Raw genomic sequence first — 27,299 nt, forward strand, 5'->3', positions numbered from 1 at the left:
AATATAATACCGGGTGTAATAAATATTCTATATTTATATAATATATCGTCTAATTGATCCTATCGTCAAATTTATATTATATATATCGTTTAATTTAATCAATTGATGCATGAAAGTAAACAAGTGCTAACTGGTTTCAGTCGCATAAAAACAATAAAGCTGTATAGTATCACCTGGTAATTAAGATTTTACATACAATCTTATAGTGTGTCAATAATTTGGCCAGGGACTGTATATTAATTATATATAGCTGGATTAGTACCCTTCAATAATTGAATTATGGCACCCCAACCTTGAAAGCCATTTGGCCGAAAGTATGACACTGCAACAACAGCATCCCACCCAGCACAAGACAAAGCAGTATAAACTTATTAACACATGGTCCCAAATTATACACGATAAGAAGTACCACAATCAACTTGCACAGCTCTTAACAGTGTGTAAAATAATTTGCACTGTGTGCAAAGTAAAAAAAAGAAATAGCACACGTGAATAATTTCAGATTTAATCCTCAGATTTTCCTGTACTATTGGTCAGTCTTGATAATTTGAGGTTTTCTGAATAATTAGAGCAAACAAGATTTAAAGTTACGAAATCAGACTCTAAGCCTACTTTCTTAGAATAAATATACATTTTTTCTGATAGATTTCGATCTTAGAACCTTAAATTACTGCAATCTGTAAAGGAATTTCCCGATAATCTAATTAGGAGAATGGTCAAAATTTTGCTTCCTTTTTTATTAATTTCACTTTTTGCTTACTTCATTGTGCCAAATTTGTAATTTTAGCAATTCAAACAATTTTTGCACACTATTATAAAATCCATTCATCCAAAATCAATTTTGCATTTTGTTAACATATATATAAAAAACTTTCAACAATATTAAGGAAGAAAAAAAATTACTAGTGTGCGTATCTTAATTATGGTATTTTTTTAAGTGCTTAAAATTTTTTTTTTTTCTGAGTGCTTAAAAGGTGCTTATTTTTTGTTGAAAAATTTGGCTACACACCCTGGATAAGGATTACATTAAGACAAACCTAACAGATAAAGGAAATCATATCCTCTGGCATTTTTGAAATTTCAGATATGTCACTTTTCTTTGAACCAATGGGATTCCTCTTCCTTTGACTAATTTCAGCCAAAAATTTATTAATAATTCTGAAGTTGCAGAAAATTTGATATATTGAACTACAGGAACATTCTTAAATTATTCATAAGTGTTTGAAGTGATCCAACCTGAATTTTTTGAACTCTTGAATAATGTTCTAAAATTAAAAAAAATAAAAAAATCTTGATTAGTTGAACCTTCTTAAAATGAAATTTTATTTGAGGGTATTGTGGAACACATACTATTTTTTAATGATTTTCATGAGATAAAAATCCAATCTTATTGATAATTTGTTTCAAACATATGAATTGATCTCTTTGTAAAGTTTATTTAAAATGATTTTAATTCAATTCAAATCTTATATATTTTTTAAATGATTAACTATAAGGTCATTAATAAATAATTTTTTAAAAGTCACACTTTATTTAAAATTATAAAGTTCTGATTATTTAATAATATACAAATTGCAGTTTTAAATAATGTTAAATCATTAAATTGAAAAAATTCAACTTTTATATTTATGCACATCAATTTGCACGAACTTTTTTGACTAAAAATTGCCATAATTATCAGAATAAAAAGACTAACTTTGTTTTAAGAATTTTTATTTAAAATAAAAATTTGAGAGAGTGCTTTACTTAGTATTTTAGAGTATTTCTGATTAAATGGTAATATCATGTAACCACCATTACCATTAATTTTACCTTGCATCGTGCATGTCAGTCAGTATAATTACATAGCCTTGGTACCCTTCTGGCATAACATTATTACTTTTATTTCACAGCATTAAAAATATTCCTCAAACTTTAGTGGTCCAGGGATGAGATTCTTCCTCGGATTTCCGCTTTTTTTCAGATTTTTCCATTTTTCCCACTAATTTCCGCTGAAAATTTTTTTTGCACAAGTTAAAATATTTTATGAGGAATTTAATTTTCCTTGGAGCGAAATCATTGAAGTCCTTATTCCTCTCTCTGAAGTTTCTCTAAAAATCATTTCCTTGGGATAAAACTGGTTGACTTTTACATAGGGATGAGATTTTTTTTCAGCCTTTTTATCGAAAACTCCGATTTTCTAAAAGTTTTTTTTTATTTTTATAAATATCCCACTTTTCTTTTAAAATTCAGTCGTTGAAGTAAAATAATTATATTTACGATTTTCAAAGATAAACAGAACATTCAAGCTATGTCCTAGCTGCTAACCCCTCAGCATTTTTACTTATATTAGCTATTTTCTCCGATTTCACGCGCAGAAAATAAGATTTTCCGTTTTTTTTATCTGTCTGCCGGATAGCTCGTATTTTTGTAATTCAGACGTCGCTGCTTCTTGTATACTGGTGTGAAAACAAACAAAAAAAGAGAAAAAAATAGAGGTGGATTTGCGGTGAAAATATTTATTTGCTCATTCAATTAATCTTGTAAATGTTTGTTTATTATGTCGAAACGAAAACAAGCCTTTTAGAAATCCCAAGTCCAGACTCAGCAAATATATAGATTTTTATTCATGCAATTTTAATATCAATCATCGATTTTCGTATTTACCCGATTTAAAAGTTGCACATTGTGATTCTTATTTACGCTATTTAAATATCGTACATTATGATTCTTATTTACGAGATTTAAAAATCCAATATTGTGTTTTGTATTTATGCATTTTTAAAATCTCGATTTTATTATCAAACATCGATTTTCGTATTTACCTGATTTAAAAGTTGAACGTTGCGATTCTTATTCAGGCGATTTAAATATTGTGCATTGCGATTCTTATTTACGAGATTTAAAAAACCAATATTGCGATTTGTATTTACGAGCTTTTAAAACCCTATGTAGCAATTCGTAGTCACGCGAGCTTAAAATCCAATGTCGTGATTCGTTTTTGCGGTTGTAATATCGCGCGATTTAAAAATTATGCATCATGATTGGTANTTAGACATGATTTTTTTAAAAAAAGAATCTTTTTCTGCATGAAATTTTCCACATAAGTGCAAAAAATATAAAATATCTGTTCTCATAAGAAAACACAAAGCAAATTACTGCGCCAGCGATAGAGACCGAAGTTGGCAAATTTCCAAAAATAGCTCAATAAAGGGGAAAAAAATTCTCCCCTTTTTATCCAGTAACTGTTTGTGTTGGAGATAAACGGAGAATTACGAGCGCTTTCTCCTTCCGCGGTACGCTAGAAAAAAAAATATTTAAAACAATTCTGTAAGAAAATTTTTTTGCAGAACCATTATTGCTTCTGCAGAAATTTTTTGTTTCTGAAGAAAATGTTTTTATTTTTTATTTTTTTGGTAAAACTGCTTCTGTTTCTGTAGAATCTTTTTTGAGAACTTTTGTTTGTGGCAAACCAAAAATTTTTATTTCCCAAATACAAATAATCTTTCTGCAAGAACTTAGTCGCTTTCTGCGACAATGTTGCTGTGTCGCCGTGTTTCTGCCACAGGGAAGTTATTTACATGTTTTATTAGCTTTAAATTCCCTTTTCCTTGCTTAAAATTTCCTTTACTTTGAACCTTAATATAATTTGAGTTTTATAATAATAGTAATGTTTTTTATTCTTTTCTCTATATATTTATAAATACATACTTATACAAATGTATATATTTTCAAAGTGGTAGTTTGTTTTCTTTAGCGGAAACTATAAAGTTTAAATAATTGCAAATCCCCCTTTTTTTTGTGTTTTAATTGCAAGCACTAAACGTAATGCAACTTGACCAATTGATATCACAGAATCTAATTGCCTACTTCTGATATTTAAATAAATAATATGGTCTTTGAAATAATATAGTTTTTTAAGGATTTATAAAATGTAATCTAGAATAATTTGTTTTGCAATAAAATATAAACTATATTTTTTATAATAAATATTATGAGTTAAAATATTTTATAAGTTCATTCTTTTTTAGATTTATCAGCAATTTTAAATTTGATGAACTGCATTCGTATGAAAAGTTGGGAATATTTTTATAGCTCAAAAAAGTTGATAAACGATGTAACAATTCTTTGACCAGAGCATTGAGTTATTGTTCAAAAGGATAAAAAAATCCAGCTATTCATAAAATTATATTTTACATATGAAGAATAATTCTTGTTTAAGCTAACAAAATCTAAAACGATAGTTTTTGTTTCATTGGTAATTGATTTTCATGTGCGCTGTGTATTATATATTCCTAGTTTTAGGCACTTAGTTTTCCTACAATTTATAAATCTAATGTTTTAACATTGCCTGTTTTTTTTTTCCTTCACAATGTTTATCATATCTAATACATTATTAATTTTCTTTTTAAAATTTAGTCTTTCTAAACAGAATTTTACTTGTTTATTATAATTTAGTTTTAAAATTTTCCCCAAAATATTATTTTTCAAGCTTGTTTATTAAAAAAACTTGCTTTAATTGATTAATCAGGTAAAGTATACATTTTTTGATACTTTCTCCGTTTAACAATTGTGTATCTGTCAGAAGAAACCTTGTAATGTACACTTTTCTAAACTACAGCTTGTTTCTGGCTCAGCCCATGCAGTTGCAACTTTTAGACTCTTAACAGTGCACAATTGTCTTCATGCCCGTTTTTTTTTTGTTTCTGTTTTGTTTAAGCATTGTTGACTCTTCTACATGTTCTCTTTGTGACTGACCAGGATATGGCTGCATTCCACTTGGATGAATGACCTGCACTCTCTTCTTGCTCTACTCAAGAAGAGAAATATAACATGTAGTCTAATGGCATGGTGGCCAAATGATCGGCATTTGGCAGGGCTCCCACAGGTCAGGGAATAATATCTTAACTCTGAAAAGCAGGGAATAGTCAGAAAAAGTTGCAATTTTTAGAAGAAAACCTGGAAAATTCCGATATCATACGTGGAAAATAGCCTATCTTGGAATTGTCAGTAACAGTAATCAGTTATCGAGATTCGAGTTAAATAGTTCTGACATCTATTGCAATTATTTTATGAAATTCCACTTTTTAGTGAAACTTTTCTATGTTAAACTTCTCATTCTATTATCTGTTTTTGCGCACAAAATCTAATTTTTTATATTACAAATTTTAAAAAATCAAAGTTTTCGTATGAAATATTGCATGGCATAGATAAAATATGGTTACGATTTCTTTGAAATTTTTCTAATATACCTGGAGAAGAGGGAATTTTTTTTCTGAAATTGAGTGATATGATGATAAAGACTCATTTTACTTAACCGAAAGCAATTGAATTTTATTTTAAAATGTTGAAATTTTGTCAGTTTAATTTCTCAAATTGTAACTCTGAAATTTTTTTCTATTCAGATAGGAGAAAGAGAAAAGAAAAAATCACGCCAACTAAAAGAAAAAGATAAGTCATCATCTCCAGAGAGGCCAACTAAAGAGCCAGAGATAGTCTCCGGATACAAACGTAGTTCCCAACCCCAGTCTGACAGATCATCTTCACCAATGGCAAATGCTAGTGACGAGGAACCAAGGAAGATAGAAAAGAAATTAAAAGATGTTGAGAAAGAGCACAAAGAGAAGAAAAGAAAGGCTAAAATGACTGAAAGCAGTGATGTATGTTTTTGATTATTAATATTTTTTTTGTGCAGTATAGCACATGAGGGGTGATTGTTTTCCGAGTGTACTTTGGAATTTTAGGATTTTCATATCATTCTTCCAGATCTAAAAAATAGAAACAGGTCATGTGATTTTTCGGTAAAAATTGCGAGTATCTCATCTGAAGACCATTGGTTAGCGGACTTCCACGATTCAAAAATATAATTCAACTAAATTTTGAAACTTTTGCTATAAACTGTTAGGAAGACATTTACATACACGTCATTCTTTTACCAATTTGATTCTTTTGATTTTCGTCATTTTGAATATTTGGAACTATGCCGGTCTGCTAATATCACGACTTTTTATTCGCGCAATTTTGATATCAAGCATTGATTTTTGTATTTATCCAATTAAAAAAATACCTGTTGCAATTCGTATTCACTCAATTTAAAAATTGTACATCGCTATTCCTTAGCTAGCTATTTGTATTTATGCGTTTTTGAAACCCAATGTCGCGATTCATCTTCATGCCAGTTTGAAATCCAATGCCGCGATTTGTATTCAGGCGTTTTTAAAATACGATATTATGATTCATATTCACTCATTTTTTAAATCCAAGGATGAGATTCGTATTCCCGCGCTTGTATCATCAAACATTGCTTTGCATATTTATATGAGATTTGATTTAAGAGCAGCTACGTATTGCAATTCGTATTCACGTGATCTAAAAAATGCAACATCGCAATTTGCATTTGCGTGTTTTTGAAGTCCAATATCTCGGTTTATATTGGACGCTATTTTAAAATCCAATATCGCAATTGATCTTCACATGATTTTAAAATCCAATGTCTCTATTCTTGTAAGAAGTAGTTTTTCTTGAAATAGTTACTACAAATGTGTGATATTCTTCATTAATGAGTAATTTAATTATAAATGTTAGTTATAGAAATTATGTTAAATATGAAACATATATGTTGGATAAAATTTTATTTTGATATCGATTTTTTGCACATGAAATTTTCAGGGATTTTCACTTTGTGTTTCAATCACCTCTGGCATGGTTTATATCTGAGTTAAATTTTCTATGTTTTATCAAAACTAGATATTATTTTCCATAATAGCAAACTGTACTTTACTATTCGTAGTTTTTTATGGTGGACACAGAGCAAAGTAAAGGTATTCCATTACTCTGGAAAAGTCAATAAATTTTATTCAAATTCACCAAAAATTCGGAGGAAGTGCTTATTTTTAGTTTACATAAGCTGCAACAGATCATTTCTTATGTTGGTCCGAGTTCAAATCTACCTGAGCCCGAGATATTCATTGGATGAAGTCCGAATTTCGAGGTCTTGAAACTCTGCATTTGTTGTCTAAATAAGGAACTTAGTCATTATACTTATTAAATGTCAACTATTTTTAAAGTTTATATTTTTGTTTATACTTATGTTAATACAAATTTTTCGTGAAACAATGTGTTTATTATGTTTTTTACTCCTACTCAGGCTCAAGACTCAGATGCTGAAGTTACTAAGAAGAAGAAGAAGAAACATAAAAAGCATAAGAAGCATAAAAAACACAAGAAGCACAAGAAGAATAAAAAGGAAGAGGAGGTAAATTGTTTCCAATCCATTCCTTGTTAACTTATTCTCTTTTATTATATACATTATTTGCAGCTCTTAATTTATTTTAAAATTTTCAGAAATTTTTATGTTTTAAAGTTTTTATCTGAAAATTTTAAAACTGGTGATTGATATAGTTAAAAAGAGAATGACTCCTCATAACTGTCCTAAAAAGAAAAGAGGCTATTTCAATTTTGCCAAACATGATAAATTGGGTTTAAAGCATTTTTGCAACCATAGGCAAAGCTAATTGCATTAGTTATTCCCTTTTCATATTTTTTGCTATGAAATGTGTGTTAAGTGTGTTTGAAAGGTAGGGGAGGGGGGTACATTTCAACATGGGGCACCTTTCAACAACTAGAATTTCTCCCTTCTAATATTGCTTAATGATTGGTGAATATGCCAGTCAATGAGCTTTAGTTATGCATAACTGTTAACATTTAGTTTTGAGCACTTGCTTTTTACCACTGTGGTGTTACTCTGTGGAACGAGTTTTAACATTCCAAAAGTAAAATGACAGTTTTGATTTTGAAACTGTTTTTCAACCATTTTTCTTTTAATAAGGTAATTGATAATTATTTTATTTGCTAGTTTATTCAATTCTGCTTCTAACTATATTATTTATTAGTAATAAATCTTTTTCTAAGGTGGTAGATAATACTTTAACCAAAATGTCTGTACCAGGGGCAGATTTCAACAGAGCTTAGGGGGCACATTTCAACAGCGTTGAAAGGTGCCCCGAGCTTATTATTATTATTATTTTTTTGTTAAGTAATCATGAAAATTGGCATTTTAGATCAACAACTTTTTTTATGGCTACATGAAGTCTAACCCATAAGTTTACAGAAGGCCTATTAATTATGATTGTTACATTTAAAATACTCAACTTTTTCGGTAAGGCATTATTCTAAACTTTTTGAAAAATATGTGACTTTGTTTAAGGAAGCATGTTTGTAATTATTTTTTCAATTGCATTTTTTTTTAAAGATTAAAATTAAGATTCACTTAGTTGCATTGTTGTTGAAAATAGAATTTATTAACAAGGAATTCTTTAGAAGAGTCAATAAAATAATTATTTTAAAATTTTATGAAAATATTAAGGAACATTTGTTTTTGTGCAAAAATAATTTAATTTTTTAGAGAATTGGAAAGTTCACGGTGGAACATTGTTTTAAATAAAATGTTCAATTCTGGCATTTTGAATACAAATGGTGCAAACATACAAAAAAAAGTACTAAACCAGAAGTCAGTAAAGAAAACTTTAAAAAAGCAATGGAAGCTGCCAGAAATGGTGCATCTCTAGGAGCAGCAGTGGACTTATTTAGAAGGAACTTTTCAGCTTTATCTCATACATTAAAAAATAGCAAGTCCAATAATTCTCTGCATGGATTTTGAGATAACTGATAATACAGTAATGGAGGTTAATAACTTTGCTCCTTTAGAGTTTTGTGGAAAGAAGAAAAAAGTTCTTTTTTGTAAGAAAAATTGAAGAGATATAAGAAGACAGCAATAAAGTAAATTTTATGAGAATGAAGGAAGATTCTGGAAAATTTCATTTTCCAGAAAAAGTGGATATTAGTAATTCAGAAAGAAATGACATTAAAAAGAAACTATCTCAATGAAATTTAAACGGTGGAACAGTTCGATCTGTATATTCCATGACATTCTCGGTAAACTTTGATTTATTTAAAGGCAAAATGATGTAGAAAAAAGTTAAGTAAATCCAATATGCTTGTTCATTATTTTTATTATTTTATGAATAAAATTAATTATCCAAAATGTATGATATTGCTACACTCACTTCGATTGTTGAAATGTGCCCCACCACCTGTTGAAAACTGCCCCACAGGAGGGGTAGATTTCAACAAAATGCATGGTTCACTAAATATGTAAAATTAGGTATTTTGTCTTTGACTTAGAACTTTGGAAAAAATTGAGAGGCTACCTCACATATAAATTTAGTAAATAATAATTAGAACTTAGATTTTTAAAGCAATAAAACTTTCCAAATAATTCTTTAGTAAAAAATGATGAAAGGTGCCCCCCTCTCCCCTAGGTTGTTTCTTTTTTATCGCAAAACAGAAAAATTAGAAATTAAAAAAAATTTGGCAAATAAGTAAGTACTGAGATAGCACACATTATTTGTAAGAATAGCAAATAGTTGCATTTCAGTTTAAATAATAAGATCAGGGGAAAAGTGTTAAAAAAAATGTGATGAGTGCGTAAGTTTTCCATAAGAAAAAAAAAGGCAAAAATTATCTCTTTTGATGATAGGATCATAGATTAGCATCCCATTTTTGTGGTCAAACTAGAGAGGTTTTGGTTTCTCTCAGTGTAATCTAAATTGAAAGCTTTCTTATTTCACTCAACAATTATAGTTCGTTCACCAGGAGTTGGCACTTGGCTTCGCCTTCATTGCGTGTTATCCGATGATACTATTTTTCGGAGAAGGATGTTAACAATCCTGAACAAGGTTACTATTTGGCGATCGTATGACAGAAATATTTATTTCACAATCTTTATGTGCATTTTTTAACATAAAATATTTCATAAATTTAATGATATTTACCTCTTTTGAGTGAATAGTTTGTCCTTTTTGAGACATTTTGCTGCAATATATTTAATTGACTAGAGTAACGAAAGGTATAATAGCAGATGATAAAACGAAGTAAGTGATTGAAAAATCATTTATAGTTGGCGTTTGGCACACATTAAGGGTTGCCTCAATTTGAAGCGCGATGTTTCTCCTCTTACTCCCTCTCTGAAATGAACTCTTCGTCCGAGGACGTGGAGCCACGTGCCAATTCCTGGTGAACGAGCTATACTCCTATTTTGTCATATTTGCCAAGTGTCCTGTTTTCAAATGAAAACTCCTGTATTTTGTCACTATGTCCTGTTTACTTGTATATTCTCAAATATCTCCGTATTTGTTGAAATAAAAAAAAATTAAAAAAATTATGATTAAGTATCGGCTGATGGCAAAAAAACTTATCTTATTCCTCAACAGGTAGTGCGATAGCCAGCACTGCAGTATGTTGAGTGTTAATAGTTTAAGTAATTATAAATAATGGTTTAAAAAACTCATTTTTAGATTAAGATTTATAAACATATTTTTTACTTCACTAAATGTAAGTGCTTATATTATTTCCTATTTTGAATTTCTCTTTTTGACTTACATGATTATGTATGATGTATCAAAACTTTACTCATGGTCTAAAAAGTGTCGCTAGTAAAATCCGTTATTTTATTTCTCCAGCGTTGGCAAGTATGCCTTGTTTTTTGATCAGAAGGTTGTTCCTTAATCAATTAAGCTTTTTACTAAATTTGGTTTCAGTAAAACACCTTTAAAAAAAGTTGTTGTACATATTTGTTTAATACAAGTGGATAGATATTTTTTTCCTGTAATTTACCACTTAAGCTTTAAAAAAGCACTTAAGTTTTGACTTCATATTTAGATTCTAAATTTTTAGTATATTATGGTATGGTATCTTGTGTAATAAAACAAATTCTGAGAATAAAACAGTGCTTCTGGAAAAAGAAACTTTCTTTTTAAAAGGACAATATCCAAAATAGATTTAGTTTTCCTCAAAGTTCCCCCTCTCCCCTCAAAAAAAAAGAAAAAGAAAAAATAACTACATTAATGTTTTATGTGTAATGGTAGTATAAAATACACATAATATACATTTTGATTTTTAATCAAATCAATCTGTTTAGCAACTTGGAACAAAGATAATACAATGCAATCACATGTTTTGAAGAGTAAAGTAATTTAAAAAGAATTTTAAGTATTGTAGTAATTTTAATTGTCATTTTTATGCAAATCATTTTTATGCATTTTTATGCAATATCAAAAATTAAGTATATTGCTAAAAATAAAATTATTTAAACATGCCAGTTTCAGGAAATGGTAAATACAACGGCAGACAACATTTTTGATTATCTATAAAATTAATTTTAAATTTCTATGAATATTTAATTTTAACTGAAGTAATGTGATGCAAAATTTTCACTCATAAATGTTTTTGAAATAATTGCATTAACAGTTTTGTGCATTAACAGTTGAATTTTTTAGTTATTTGTGTTACTATTTTATCTCTGCGGCGACTTAAAAATTGATAGAAAATTACAAGTAATCTTTTTTTTTTTTTTAAGGCTTCCGCATCAGAAGACGAAGTTGAACGTAAATTACGAGAGCGAGCCCTGTTATCTCTTTCAAAAGCTCAAGCTGCAGCAAGAGATGGCGACACAGATAAAGGGGGACACAGTTCATCATGAAATATGTAATCATTTCCATTGCCATACTTTCATTTAACGAAGAAAAGAAAAAATGAATTTTAGAAACCACATCTAAACTGTAAAACAAAATTTGGAAACTTAATGAACATTTGTTTCTCTAGTTATTTTGCTCTTTGAACTTTCTTTTCAGTATTTTGCTTCCATAATTTTTATTTAAGTTACTTTTTTTGTTTGTAAAATTTAGTTGCAATTAATAATTGTATATTTTAAGTTACAGTAAAGCAAATCATGCATTTCTTAATTGGTTTCTTTTTTGCTTTTAAAACTTTTTTTAGGAGAAATTTTTCTATTGATTCGTTAACATGTCTCTATCAGCTTTTTTGTTTAAAAAAAGTTATAAATGAAAAAATACAATGCAAAGAATGTATGTAATGTTCACAATTTTGATGAAATATGATATTTTAGGACAATGAAACAGGTCAAAATGTGAAAATGTTAAGAATACGATACAGTATATTATTTGTCACATTCATTAGTGTATTGAGGGGAAAAAAAGATAAATTAATATCTATCGTAAAACATTTTAACAAACAAATTTTTTTTCTTCCCTCCAATGCCCACCTGTGTTAACATCCGTCAATTCTGGCATTTATAGGGCGATTTTGTTGGCCTCTCTTTCAGGGGCACCATATTAGGTGGGCCAACGTCGCTCCCACAGTGAGGACAGATAGTACAGAGAAGGAAAGGACAGTTCCCTGCCCCAAACACACGCCGGTCGGCTTTTAACAAACATATTTACCCTAAACTATTACCCTATTTAGTATTTTTTTNTGCCAACGTCGCTCCCACAGTGAGGACAGATAGTACAGAGAAGGAAAGGACAGTTCCCTGTCCCAAGCACAGGCCGGTCGGCTTTTAACAAACATATTTACCCTAAACTATTACCCTATTTAGTTTTTTTTTTTTTTTTTTTTTTTTTTTTTTTTTTTTTTTTTTTTTTTTTGCAAATATCTTCTTCAAAAAAATTATATTTTTATTATCCTTAACCTTGCAGGCTTGTTTTTTTCTGAAAAAGAAATTTATTTTCAAAATAAAAGTAGTATTTTTTTTTAGAATTGTAATTAACAGACCTTGTTGTTGTCCAAAGAAAGGAATCAAGTTATTTTTTGGAATAATATACATATACCAGACTACTTTTGATAAAGAAAATTTTTTTAATACGAAAAATATATTTAAAAATTATTTTGTTACGAACAAAGTTTTTAGTATAATTTCATTAAAGGAGTACTGAACAGCTCATAATAATTTGAAATCAATAGACAGAAAATCTCAGCCTTTCTCCATTAAAAAACAAGCAAACATTTAGTTGATATTTCCTTATACCAATATTTAATTTAAATTTGTGATGGATTGTTTCGTAATTAAGGAATTTTAAATAGGGTTTTGATTATCTCAAAACAAAAACACTGAGTATTCTGCTTGGAATTTTTGTACAAAAGTAATAGATGATTCTTCCTTTCACATTTAAGAGTTACTGTTGTATAATTTGATACTAATCATTAAGCTCATCCGTATAAAAATTCTTGATTTCTCTAATTCCTTTCCTTGATTTCTCTAATTCCTTTCATATAAATTGAATTCCTAGAAGTGTGAGACAGTAAATATCTATGTGCATGTCTGAACATCATATCTATAAAAATTGATATCTGAATTATGCATGTGATTAAATTTGAACTAATGAATGTTTCAATACTTTACTAAAAATATTAATTAAAATAAAAATACTTAGGATCCTAAATCCAACATTTTTGAGTCTTTTAAATTGATAATTTTAAAATCAACATTTTTATTTGCTGAAAATGAGACGTTCTACCCCGCAAAAATTAAGAATATCTGGACCCATAAGAAAAAAGTTTTTTTTTTTATCAGGACAACTATAACCATAGTATTATTTTTTAAAAAATCTATATTTTTGCTTTAAAGAATTCTTTAGAGGATACAATGTTTACAGTAGTATTTAAAACATTAAAAGAAATATTGCCACTTAAGTACCTCCCCCCCCCCCCCAAAAAANTTTATTCTGTAATGTAAAGCTTTGTAAAAAAAAACTGTTTTGCGAAAAATGTAAGTAAGATGTATGTAAAGATGTCTTACGAGTAACTTCTCTGTCTTATTAAATTGATTTCAAGACTTCGCTTCTTTTGGAACTGATCAACGGTTACAAAAGTTAGACCATGACACTTACATTTAAATATAAATCAATTCATTTATTGGTTATCAATACAGGTGAGATGTTTTTTTGTGTGATATTGTGAGAGAAAGAAATAATGCTTTTTTATTGTTAGCAACTAAGCACTTTTTCCCCTCTATCAGTACCTTAATCTCTTAAAATTTTATAAAGCAACACAAAAACTTCTGTATTAAATTAATTTTAAGGCTTTAACTTGTTTATTACTTATCAACTGTTGGTAAATTTGTAAATATAAAGAATGACGTAATTTAGATTCACAAACTTCATAGAGATGTGACAAGCTGATGTCACCAAAGGTACATCTGCTTGTCACATCTCTACTTTCTCATAATTTGGTTGTCAAAAACAGTGAGCTGCTTTCCTGTGAAATTTTGTTAATGAATGGGAAAAAAATACCTAGTTGCCATTAACAACTTGAACATATAAGCAATCTGGTACATGCAACTCCTCACTTGGTTGTGCATAGCATGTTAACACTTGTGTTCATTATCATGCAGAAACAATTTTTGGATCAGGTTTATTGATTTGATTGGATACCTGCACGTGACGTCGCTTGCAAGTATCCAATTGACAGAGTGATGAAGATCAACTGATCTAGTTCAGCATAAGTTGGGGAGCTTTAATAAAGAAAAGTAGAATGATATTTACAAATATATGTATAAATTTATTTAAAAAAATATATGACAGCACTGTACATGAATAAAAAATGAAAACACAAACTCTGTTCAGATTTGAACTAATGAATTATACAGAGCTGCTACTTTACCAAAAGAAAATAAAAGATGGCAAAAATATTTCACATTTTAATAGATCAAGATTTTGTTAATTAAATGGAATCACTAATTTTAATCTTGTTCTTACGAATTTTTTAAAACTGGTTTTCTGAGTGATAAGTAGCTGTTCTGTATAAGTTTTTCATATTTGGACACAAAGAAATGGCAGTTCTTAAGAACTGGAGTTTCTGAACCTTCAACAGTTCACTTAGCATTTTAGCTTTCATCATTTCCTTCTGAAGAATCATGATTGAATTCCCAATATTGTTCACCTGCATCACCATTTTGGTCTTTCCAATTTATTTTAATTTTAGAGTGAGCTCCATCAGTGATGTGGTGCTTTTCTTGAATTTGTTCAGGTCCTCCTAGTCTGTAACCCATTTCAAAAAATTGTTCGTGTGGTGCAACCTTGTACCTGCGAAAAATATATAAGTGTTACTATGAATTTTTGTATACGGGTTCCGATTTAACGGGTCTTTCTTGATCCGATTCAACAGAATCCCTGAAGGAATTTGATGAATCCGATTTAACAGTCTTTAACTCATGTTTTTGTATCCTTTTCAAAGACAAAGTAAAAGAAGTTTGGACAGTAAGGGTCGTGAAATAATATTCAGTTGTACAACGATCAACAACACTATTAAAATGTCAACTAGCGAGCACTAAAAAATTTAAAGGCAATTATTAGAAGTGCTTAGTTTCTTCAAACTTACTTACTTTTATTCATTATATATTTTATTGCCCCCTTTACTAGCATAGTACGTAGCGTTTTTAAATAGTGCTTAAAGGTGCTTATTTTTTATTTTCGCTTTTAAAGGTGGTTTTTTATTGAGTGTTTTTGAAAAGTGCTTAATTTTCCCTTTTCGAAAATGAGAATTTTTTAAAAAAAAAGTCGATTTTCGCCATGTATTATGCAAAAGCGTGGTTTTCACATTGTTCTATTCAGCGTTTTCACAATTCACTCAAACACAATGCATTTCTGCCTACCATCGGTCCGTAGCATATGAAAGCGCCAATCATTTTACATGTTTGATGAAATACTTGCCGGTCCGGATCTAGATCTACTGAGCTGGGTTCAGTAAGATTCTTGCACTCTCATGATCAACTCTGCTGCATTTTGCAAGATATTCTCAATTCCAGGCTTCATTTTCCACCCTCAATCAATATAGTCAAGAAAAAGAGTTCTTTATCAGAAATTAGTTATTTTATTGTGATCATGTAAAGTTTGTTAATGTGTATATAGTGCTTAAAAGGTGCTTATTTTTTTGTTGAAAGATTTGGCTACCCACACTGAGTAGAGGAATTTAGCAGATTTTGATAGTATTTGTACTTCTTTTTTGTAAGCATTAATTGACAACCTATAATTTGTATATCCCTTTACTTCGACAAGGATTCTAAATTAATGAATTCAGGAAGTAGTCAAACTGGAAAATCATGCCTGTAAATTACTCCATATTATCTTAAATAATGACCAAATTGAGATATTGCAAAGGAAATAAATTAGTGTAAAAAACTTTTTTTTAATACTCAGTACCAAAAATAAATATGCTGAATTAGGTTAAGAAAGAACATCATTGTATTATTTCTATTGGAATAGTAAAAATTGACTTTTTTATTGTCAGATTACCAAAAGCCCATTTATTCTGTAATGTAAAGCTTTGTATATTTTGGATACAGTATAGTAAGAAAGTTAAGTATTGTGTGTGTATCAAGGCTCCTAAACAGTGAAATATTTGACCTAAATGTCAAATGAATGCCCTTTTTTTCACTTTCTAGTTATATCTTCTGCACATAGCTTTTAATAATTTAAATATGAATCTGTACAAAATTAGGTTTAATCCTAGTATACGTTGGATTTGGCGACATAAGTGTTGTTTGGGAGGGTGATAAAGTTTGTAGTTTTATGTTTTGGCGATATTTGTGGCTTAATCGTTTTTTTAATGCCTTTTTCATGTTACGTCTGTACTTGCCATGTTATACCTTCCCCAATTCTTAGCAACAATTGTAAAAACGTAATTTTGGCTTTGGCAAAAGTTTGGCAACCAACGTTGGCGACATATTTTGAAAAATCGCACCAAGCGTGTATAGAATTTTTCCCAAAATTATTAAGATACAAATTCCGCAGAGCTGACGTAAAATATCCTCAGTGGTTAGAGTCCTCTTACCGTGAGCTAACAGTAAAATATTTTTGTGATTTTTCTCTAAATGGTACACAAATGCTGGTTAGTTCCATCAAAAAGTCCTCTGCGAAGGCAAATTTCTTCCAATACTTGAACCAGGAATTCCCTTGTAATGATTTTTTTTCAAAGTTACGGAGTTGAACATTAGTAGTTGTAAACCCAAAATTGGGTCAACTTTTCTTCGACCGTTATAAAATAAAATTAATAATTGTATGCAAATTAAGAAAAACTTCTAGCCATTTCTGAAAAAAAAAAGTTTTAGAAAAATGTTTGATTTTGAAAAAAAAATATCTAACTTTGGTGTAAAACGTAGTATTATTCAAAATTCACTTGATAATTTTTAAAAATAAATGTAACATTTTAAGTCCAATCTTTTAAATTATTGGTGTGTATTGGTATTATACTAAAAAATTCCACTTTAAAAGTTATTTTTTTATTTGAAAATAAAGATATTTCTTCACCTGTTAGGAATTTGGAATGTAGCAATCGAAATACTAAATAAAAACTCAATATTGCATTGAAAAACTACAAATTAAAAAATGGTAAAAATATATTTGAGATATTGCTGGTTAGCTGAATATTGCCCTTGGCGAAATTGACAATATTTGTTTGGCGCCATTCCTGTTCGCTCGAAACACCCTGCATATTAGAATGGCGGTTAAAACAATGAAATTTTAATAAAACATCGGCCAAAACTTAATAAAATTGCAATGAACACAATATAACAAAATTAATAAACCCAATAAAATGCATTTTGAATCGAAACAAATATTAATGGACTATGAACAGAATAAAAAAGGAAAAGTGACCTCTGAAATTACATATAGTTGAACATTCAAAAATAAAGCTAAAATCTAAACCAATCGGAATCACGATTGGGTTTTCAAAAAAAAAAATATATATATATATATAGACGTTCCCATAAATAGAACAACATCGCCCAGCTTGGCAATCAACCGCGATCACAACTTGGCGAGAATCAAGGGGCACCCTCAAATATAGTCTACCCCTAACACATGGGTGCAAGTCTTTCGAAAATGTCCGCGGACGGAAACAAGACTGACTCGAAGACGGAAACCGGAATTTTTTTTTTTCTGTCCTTAAAAGTATTTTTAGGTCTACGTTATTGGTCTACTTTCTTATGTCCTGTTGTTATTTTATCAAAAGACAGATGAATAAATATTTTTTGTACAGTATTTAAACTTGATGTATTATGGTAAAGCTTTCTTAGACAGTTTGCATATGTCGAGGGGGTATTGCGTATGTTAGGTATTTCAGTCAAAAAGTTTTCAGTCTTGGCCTTTTTTTCCAACTTGCACCCATGCCCTAGCATACTTAATATCACCAAATTTTAACGCCAAAGAGTAGGAATTTATTTAGCAAATTTTAAAATTTTTCCCCGGATATAAAATTTAAAAAATTAGATTTTCAATACGTACATAAAAAAATTGCCTTGGTCATTTTCTTTGCTGTTCTCATCATCTTGGTTAGTTGTTGCTGCAACTCTTAAATCTTCCTTTCCTCTGTTACTTCGTTTTTGCTTATGTTTTTTTCTTGGAGATCTGCGTTGTTTTCTTTTAGATTTTTTCTGATCCTTTTCATTTTTTATGTTATAGGGTTTAGTGGGGTTAGTTTTAGTTCGTAAATCTGGTACTCTAGTTTGTACTGTTATAGGTGAAGAAGTCACATCTCTCGGTTTCGGTTGATTAGCACTAATATCATTAATTTCATTGGAATAATAATCTGTTGGGATCTTTTGAATTTCGTCTGAATAGGAGTTTCTTGGTTTATTGTTCTCAAAACTTGATAGAAGATGTTCATAAGTGATAAATTTAGGTTCATGCTGGTGCTCGTAGCTGTTATACTGAGTTTTAGGAGCTTTATACTCGTGCTGAATCTTTTCAGGAAGTAAATTCATTTTCGGATCCTGAACTTGATCATTTTGGATGATTTCTTGGCTACTTTCACGATAATTTAGAGATGGATAGCTGGATTGAGGTTTCTTTTGTTTATGTTCGTTGTCTCGAGTTGAGGTCTTGTGTTTCTCGGAGCACCAAGGTTTCTTGTTAGATGACTTGGATTTCCTATAGCCAGGATTATAATAGTAATCTGGGTAACGTGGTTGGTTGTGGTGTTCGTTGGAATTGTAATTAGTGTCTTCGTCCGATAGTAAAACGTAATTAGGTAAATTGAAATATCTGGAACGATATTCTTCATAGCTGCCTGGGTTATGTAGTGAGTAACTTTCCCCTGAAAATATATATGACCCATACTTATTTTGATCAAAATAATTGTAAGGAGGATTGTGATCATAACCTGGTTGCTTATTATCACTTTCATACGAATGAAGTTTATTATAGCCGTGGGTTTCATATTGTTGGCCATGCTCAGGTCTGTAGCCATTATAATTTGGTTGCTCTTGCTCATAGCTGCTATGACCATCGCTATAAGTATTTTGATTTAATTCCTTCCCCTCCTCATTGCTGTAGCTATCATAACCATATTGTACGGTGTTATGATCAGAATGTTTGTTTTTATAATCGTTATTTTGGTCTACGTTACGGTGCCCATTTTTGGGTTTAGTTTCTACTTCATAATGAGGCTCCTTTTTTAAAGGCTCTGGTGCTTGCTCTTTTGAAGTCACTGGTTCCAAGACTTTAGTGCTTTTATTGTTCTTAAATTTATTTTTTATGAAAGCTTCAGCTTGCTTTTCAATTTCTGCACGATAGTCATCATTTAGAAATTTACCATAATCGCTCTCTGTCGAGACTTCTTCTGAATGCGGGTTTCGGGGTTCGATTCCATAGAATATGTTTGAACCATACGGTAAGTGTTGCCTTTTTTCTATTTGTGTAACTGGTATAAGTTTTTTATTGTCCGCTATTACGTAATTCATACGGATGGATGATAATTTAGGATTTGTAATGAAAGACTTAGACTCTACTAAAGCTGGTTGCGGTTGCTCAGATGCTTGTGGATTGATTTTGATTACTCTCTGATATATCTCAGATGGTAATTTCCAGACACCTGGAACGAATGGGTGAAGATAATGTGAAAAATCTATAATAGATGGTGGAAGATTGTTAACTGCGCCTGGTACAGATAAAAAGAGTTCATCACTCCTCCTCTCGAGGCCTTTATTTGTCGGACGAAGTTCTTTTTTGTGATGAAGAGTTCTACTATTATGACTTACAGAAGAGTTCGTCAATTCTGTAGCATTAACTTCGTGAATTTTTTGTCCATTTTGCACACTTTCACTCAACGCTAATAATGAAAAGTACAATGCAGCTAGAGGCACCTGAAACTGAAAAAAAAAAAGTTTGGTCAGTGATTAATCAGTGTCTTAATATAGAATGAATGTAATCAGTAAAGAAATCAGTGTTTTAAATTAGAATGAATGTATTGCGTGAAGATTTTGTATATTATTAACGCATGCTGTCATTAATAAATAAAAGAAACTAAGCCGAGAATGAACTGGAGCTTGTGTCTGTCTTGACAAACTACAATCAACCAGATGACTTGTGGCCTAAGTCATATTTGGATTTGGAGAGAGGGGTACCATTTCTGGTGCAGTCCACGTCGTCTAACAAGGTTCAAATAATTACGTGTATTTTCACCATTTCTGTTAAAAGATAAGAGTCCTATAAAACAGGGATAGGTGAGTGATTAGGTGATTTGTTTATTTTAATTGCATTTTTCTATGCAATTTTTGATGCATTTCTTAATTGATGTTTAAGGAAAAAATATATTTATAAAGCTTATGATTCTAGAATAACGTGTGACGGATGAAAGGCACAAAGATTCAGTAGTGTTTGGCAATCCCGCCAGAGGGCGTCCCGCACTCTTTAAGTGCAACTATGAAAGCAAAGAATATACTATAATGTGAGAATAAACTTGGATGAAACTAAGAAGAGTTGATCCGGCTGCCGCTTGAGATCAGTTGGACTGTGTAGCTGACTGACCTCATTTTCCCATTATATTAAATTGATAATATTCTATAAATATAATTATAAAAATTGAATTTTTTTTTTCATTATATTAAATCGATAAAAAATAAATTCTAAAAATTTAGATTTTGCGAGAAATAGTTTTTAAATAAATGGGTTTTATAATATTTATAAAATGTGATTTGTCTTAACTTGTTTTGTCCATAGAATGCATCGAACCATATTAACATGCTACAGACACTTTTAGGAGAATTTTTTAAACGTTAAGATGATAGATACTTGCTGAATCCCGCTCTTAGGTTTGGCTTTTTATAACCCTGAACCACTTCTGTGCTAAATACTTAACGAAATATATGAGGCACACATACTTAACAAAACAGACGTTAAACTGAATCCCTCTCTTTGGTTTGGCTTTTTATTACCCTGAACCACTTCTGTGCTACATACTTAACGAAACATATGAGGCACACATACTTAACAAAACAGACGTTAAACTGAATCCGGGGTCTTTGGTTTGGCTTTGTATTACCCTGAACCACTCTGAGCTAAATACTTAACAAAACAGATCAGGTTCAAATTTTGTTGTGTGATTCCACCTGACAGGAAAACTTTTCTTACTTTTAATTTGGTATGTGTTCTATGAATTTAAAAGAGAAAAAAATGTATGTGGCTTTAAGTGTAAAGCATAAATTCTTTCCGTCAAGTTTTTAATAAGATTTAAAATGAAATAAAAATCTTTGATATTTCTATGTTGTCTAAAGATGATTTTCTCAAATTGACGAAAAAGTTATTATGCGTTCTTCCAGAATTAAAGCAGGAATGGCACACGAATATCAAAAAAGATACGGAGTTTTCAGACAAAGATGAAATAAAATAGGCTTTAATTAAAATAAAATGTCACAGAATAGAATTATTTTTAGATTTATTATTTTCTTTATGGGGGGGGGGAGGGACTAGTGAAAATGTTCATTAAAAACGTTTTTCAAATAGTGAAAACAAGAATACGAACATTAACAATGAAAAACAGCAGTTTGAGTTTTTAGATGATGACGTATAGTTATAGTTTGAGTTTTTAGATACATGAAGGCGAAGTAGTTTAAATAAAGTGGTACAAAATGATAAACTAAAAATAAGCTTCATCAATTTTTTTCTCTTAATGATAAATTTTAAAGTAATTGTCCTGGTTAAAAGTTTTTTGGCGAGAAAAAAGGGAAACTTTCTTGGACTGTTTAAGGAAGTAGAATTTGAAAGAAAACCCCATTTTTTCCCTTACATAAGTCTTGTACTTCTGCTTAAATTTTAAAATATTAAGAAGTTTTTAAATGTTTTCAACTCAGCTGTTCGGAAACGCCGTACAGCATGCAAAATGAAATAAGCAACTCAATAACTCTTAAATTAGTTAATGGATTTTCATATTCTTAGGTTGTTTAAGGAGGTATAAATTTACTACTCCTCTTTCAGATGTAATTTTAACGGCGAAATAATTTACTGGTGAGATGAAAATTTATAAAAATACGACGGAAATTCTTTACTCTGGAATTGCTTTTACCATTCCTTGCTTTTACGTTCAAAGTTTGGATCTTGTAATTTAAAATGACATAGTTCAAAATTTTTTCGTTTAAATTAAATTGATAAAAAATAAATAATTCTAAAAATTTATATTTTGCATGAAACTGTTTTTAAATGAACGAGTTTTATAATATTTATGAACAGAACTTTATTAATTCCTTTAAATATGGTTCTAGAGATATGGCGAAATACGAAAAAAGAGAGATTAATATTATAGGGGACAAACTTTCGACCGATATTAAAACAAAACTATTGGAACCATATTAAATAGGAGAAAGTACGTTTTTTATTTTGTAACTTAAAATTCGCACTAATTAATCAGCATGTTTAAAATTAGTTCTTCAATCCATTAAGATTGTACACTAGTGCATGGAAATTTGAATACTAGTGCAAAAGTTACACCACTGTTATTCCGTTTATTTTTTTTAAAAATTCTTCTTATTTTTTTTTTTTTTTTTCAAATTTATTTTTTGTACATTGTAAATTTGTTTTCATCGTTCTGCCTCTAGATCATAATCGAAATAAATACACTAGAAAAATATTTAATTATTGTAATAAATGTTTTTTCTTTTAATTTGCTTTATTTTTGTAACACTTTTAAACTGCGTTTTGAACCCGATATAATATTTTCTCGATATTAAATTAATATTTTTATTTTGCATTTTATTCGTTGATTAGGCTGCTAGTTTAATTATCCAATCAGATTAAAGATTTGATTTGAGGTTTATGCGAACCATAACAAGCTAAATTCAACTTTTATTTATTTATTGGTGCACATACATAGTTGTCCTATGGTGGGCCACATTCACACTTTACACCACAGAGAGAAGCATCCATGCCCTGAGCTGGTTTCGAACCCACAAGTATTGGTTTCGCTGTCAGGCACGCTGACTGCTTGGCTAGCTGGCCGGCCAATAAATTAGAAATTATTCTACGCTTTGACGAGCCTTTTATCAATTCAAGTATGGAACAATTCTAATAGCTCTGTGTCGATTCTTAAAAAAAAATTTACTAAAAATGTTGGGATTCATATCTGGCAGCATGTAATCCTTCTATTTTTGTTGTTGTTATTTTTGTTTGATATCTGCTCGAGCACAAGCTTATGAAGTTAAGAAATAAAGACCTAATAAGGGAAAAATAAATTTTCTACAATAATGGATAAATAATCAATATTTACGGCTGAAACAAAAATTTAAAAAAAAAGAACTCACATTTGCAACAACTTTCGAACAAATTGGAATTTTGGAACAATATTTGCGTTAAGTTGTCACAAAGAAATGATTGTTTTCGCACATCATATTTTAACTCAGTGGTCACCGGACTAAAAATCAACCAAAAATTATATTTCCCCCCAACAGGAATAACAGCTAAAATTCGTGAACTGACTGTCGAATCTTAAATTTTTCTGTTCTGTCGTATTCCCTGTACTTTTTTCAACATTATTTCGTATTTTCAAGTTTCTGAGTATTATAGATTTTGTGCAGCGAAGCAAAATGTATTCTAATGGGAAAAAAAGAAGATAAACGATTTACAAAAGAAAAGCAATTAAAATTCCAATAATTTGCGATTTTGTTTAAAAAAGACCCCACTTTTTTAAGTTCATAAACAGATATGGCACTTTCAGCACACCAAACTTCAACTATGAAGTTACATTCCTGCGGGCTTCCCGTATGGTATTTTTCCTACAAGTTTAATAGCTAATAATTATCGAATATTAATTTTTTATTATTTCATTCTACTCTCTGTGCATTTTTCTATACATCTTCGGAATTTCAAGTTTCTAAAGTCTTACAGTTTTTGCAAAGCGAAACAAAATGGAAAGTTAAGTTGAACACCCAAAACAGTGGCGTTGGAGGCCGCAGAGATGACACTGAAGTTACTACAACAATTTTCGGAGCATGCATTTAAGAATTATTGCGTTTTTGCTCGTTGAGGATATTCGTGGTACCAATCTTTTGTCATAATGTTGCATTGATTGAGCAGAGAAAAATAGACAAAAATTGAATTCAAAATTTGGTTTTTGGGATGGCATTCTGACAAAGATCTTAGATTCTTTATTATTGCAATAACAGAGTTCTCCGTGGGAATAAAAAAGGGTGCTTCTTCACAGAAAAGAGCAGTTTAAGTTTTGAAAGGTCAGTTATTTAGCACCGTTGAAATTTATCAAAATGTGTAATATTATGTAATAACTGAATTTGATCCACAACAATTTTTAAATTACCCTCTTATATTATTTTATGTGCTTATTTCAAAAAGTATTTCTCACTCATTATCAAAATAACAGAAAAATTTGAAGCTTTTGAAAGACAATCTCTTAGCATAAATTTTATTTAAAAAAAAGTAATCTAAAGAAGAAAAAAAAAAGGATTACTTGATAAACAGTTAACTTTAGAGCATTTTTTGTATTTTAAACGGAAAATTTTGAGAAAATAAACATCTAAAGGTGCATTTTTTAAAAAAATTTTACAATTTAAAATTACTAAAAAATTCATTCATATCCCAAAATATGTGTAAAAGATGTGAATATTTCTGGGGGCCAAATATGCGGATTTTAACTACATAACTAGACAACAAAGAAAAAAAATTTATCAAAATACAGGAATCAAATTAAATAATTATCAGTCACTAAATAAATCAGAAGAGGACTTGGGTGGTTAAGAAAGCAACCTTTTCCTGAAAAAATAAAATAAAAAGGCAGTATTTTATGGGCTGGCGGCTTATTTTTACAAAAAAGGGTAAGATAATACGCATTTAAAGGAAAAATAAAGGGCAAACGGGGCCTGTTGCCCTTCCAAAAACGCTTTGGGAGAACACTGCAATAAAACACCTCTAAAATATATTCTCCACATGTTGAAAACATTTACCAATACTATTTATGATCAAGAACCTGCCATAAATCAACTCACCTTAACTAAAAGACGCATCTTAAATCCAAAAAATGTTTTAAGTCCATAAATTAGTTGCACTGCATAAAAGTTATCATTACCACTCAGACATATTCACTTTCAACCGAAAGGCATCTATCCTGAGAAAATAAAGTAAATTCATTAAGTACTAAACATTTCATCAATTGGACACGGTACATCGCACACAAACCGCTCCTTCCTTCCAGTGATAGTCAGAGAATCTTTTATTCTATTTTCTGAAATTTGCATCGTTCCGTGACAGAAAACAATTTTTTTTCTTTCGTTTCGATTTCTGTATTTTTGTCCAAATGTCCGTCGGTTGAGTGGGTTAATTGTTTGGAGGCGTTCACCATAAACGCAAGTTGAAGCGAGGAAGTATCAATTTGGCAATGTTTGGAATTTCGTAGCAGGAAAGATAGATGTTGTTGCCATTTTTAGTTACATTGTACTTTTTTTGTTGTTGCAAGAAGTTTATTTTTGAAACCATTTTAATAGTTATAAAATAAAAGGGTTAGTTAGCTTGGAAACATCAGTAATTGTCGATGTTCCTAAGTTTGATGGGAGTTTCAAGCAAGTACCCACCGTACAATAGGTACCGTACTGTGAGTGCAAGAAGAAGTTCACAAAAAGTTTATTTTTGAAATCATAATCATTTTAATTATAAAATAAAAGGGTTAGTTAGTTTGGATACACCAGTGCTGTCGATATTTTTAAGTTAGACATGGGTATCATGCAAGTACTCACCGTACAATAAGTACCTTACGATGAGTGCAAGAAGAAGTTTACAAGAAGCTTGTGGAATCATTTTAATACAGTTGTAAAATAAAACTGTTAGTTAATTTGGAAACATCAGCGAATGTCGATATTTTTAAGTTAGATATGAATTTCCAGCGAGTACTCACCGTACAATAAGTACGCAAGAAGAAGTTTATTTTTGAAATCATTTTAATTATAAAATTAAAAAAAAGGGTTAGATAAAACATCAGAGACTGTCGGTGTTTTTAAGTTAGATATGAGTTTTAAGCAAGTACTCACCGTACAATAAGTACGCAATAAGAAGTTTATTTTTGCAATCATTTTAATTATAAAATAAAAGGGTTAGTTAATTTGGATACACCAGTGCTGTCGATATTTTTAAGTTAGACATGGGTTTCAAGTAAGAACTCACCATACAATAAGTACCTTACGATGAGTGCAAGAAGAAGTTTACGAGAAGTTTGTGGAATCATTTTAATACAGTTGTAAAATATAATTGTTTGTTAATTTGGAAACATCAGCGAATGTCGTTGTTCTTAAGTTAGATATGAGTTAAAAGCAAGTACTCACCGTACAATGAGTTCCGTACGGGGAGTGCGCATGATGAGTAACGTACGGTAAGTACCTTAAGTTTACTATCGATTCCCTGTACTTTCACTAACGATTAGTTGTAAAAATGACTTGCATATGTCATTATTGCTATAACTGCTTAGGTTGCCATTTTATATATAAGGGTCATATTGTCGTTTTCATAATGAAAAGTGACAATAGGGAGATTTCGTACTTTTACGATATCTACCGTACGCTCTCGTACCCAAAATTTGAAGCAACTGCGCATACTCACGTTTGTTTTAGAATAGATACTACGTATCTTAAGGTTATGTTGGCCGGGTTAACGTCGCAAAGACAAAGCTACAAACACATAATTAATAGCTGTTAAATGTTGTTTTACAACAGTTGGTTGTTAATAACAAAATTAATTTTACTGGTTTAGTTTAAAACTATATAATTTTATAATTACATAATTTTGAATATATAATATATTTTATATGCTTAAAATTATATAATTATAAAACTATCTAATGACACTAGATCCATAAGAAACTAAAATTATTTAAAATTATAGAACAGATTTATTTTAATAGTGCAATTTAGTTTGAAGAAGTTTAACTTTCATGATATCCATGTCCCATGTCCATGCTTGTTTTGATTTTGTAGTCGATGTTAAAATGATATTCCGTAACGTTAACGGTTTTTAACTTACAAGTTTTTGCCAAATCTCTTATTTTCATTTGATGTTTTTTCACGGGCGAATGAACAATTAACCAGTGCACACGCACAATTACTTCAAATGCTACGTATGGGAGAGTACTAATAAGCTAACGTAAATTTGGGAAATCTTCCTATATATCACTTTTTAAAGTTCGGCAAAAGTGGCGTA

General features: G+C 30.0%; 2 protein-coding genes across 2 annotated transcripts; one reads left to right on the forward strand and one right to left on the reverse strand.

The window, feature by feature from the left end:
• Positions 1-316: 316 nt before the first annotated feature.
• On the forward strand, positions 317-11,780 carry LOC122269905 (uncharacterized). Its single transcript, XM_043045231.2, has 4 exons — positions 317-466; positions 5,385-5,639; positions 7,127-7,234; positions 11,396-11,780. The coding sequence occupies exons 1-4, from the start codon at positions 317-319 to the stop codon at positions 11,516-11,518; spliced, it is 636 nt and encodes a 211-aa protein (XP_042901165.2). The 3' UTR covers positions 11,519-11,780.
• A 2,637-nt stretch (positions 11,781-14,417) lies between these two features.
• LOC107442026 (uncharacterized) lies at positions 14,418-25,447 on the reverse strand. The gene is made up of 3 exons (XM_016055467.3): positions 25,103-25,447; positions 18,120-19,984; positions 14,418-14,918 (listed from the first exon to the last, which is right to left on the reverse strand). Exons 1-3 carry the CDS (start codon positions 25,118-25,120, stop codon positions 14,720-14,722), a joined length of 2,082 nt encoding a protein of 693 aa, XP_015910953.2. The 5' UTR covers positions 25,121-25,447; the 3' UTR covers positions 14,418-14,719.
• Between the last annotated feature and the right edge of the window lie 1,852 nt (positions 25,448-27,299).

Source organism: Parasteatoda tepidariorum, chromosome 7 (genome assembly GCF_043381705.1).
Source record: "Parasteatoda tepidariorum isolate YZ-2023 chromosome 7, CAS_Ptep_4.0, whole genome shotgun sequence".
NCBI classification, from domain to species: Eukaryota; Metazoa; Arthropoda; class Arachnida; order Araneae; family Theridiidae; genus Parasteatoda; species Parasteatoda tepidariorum.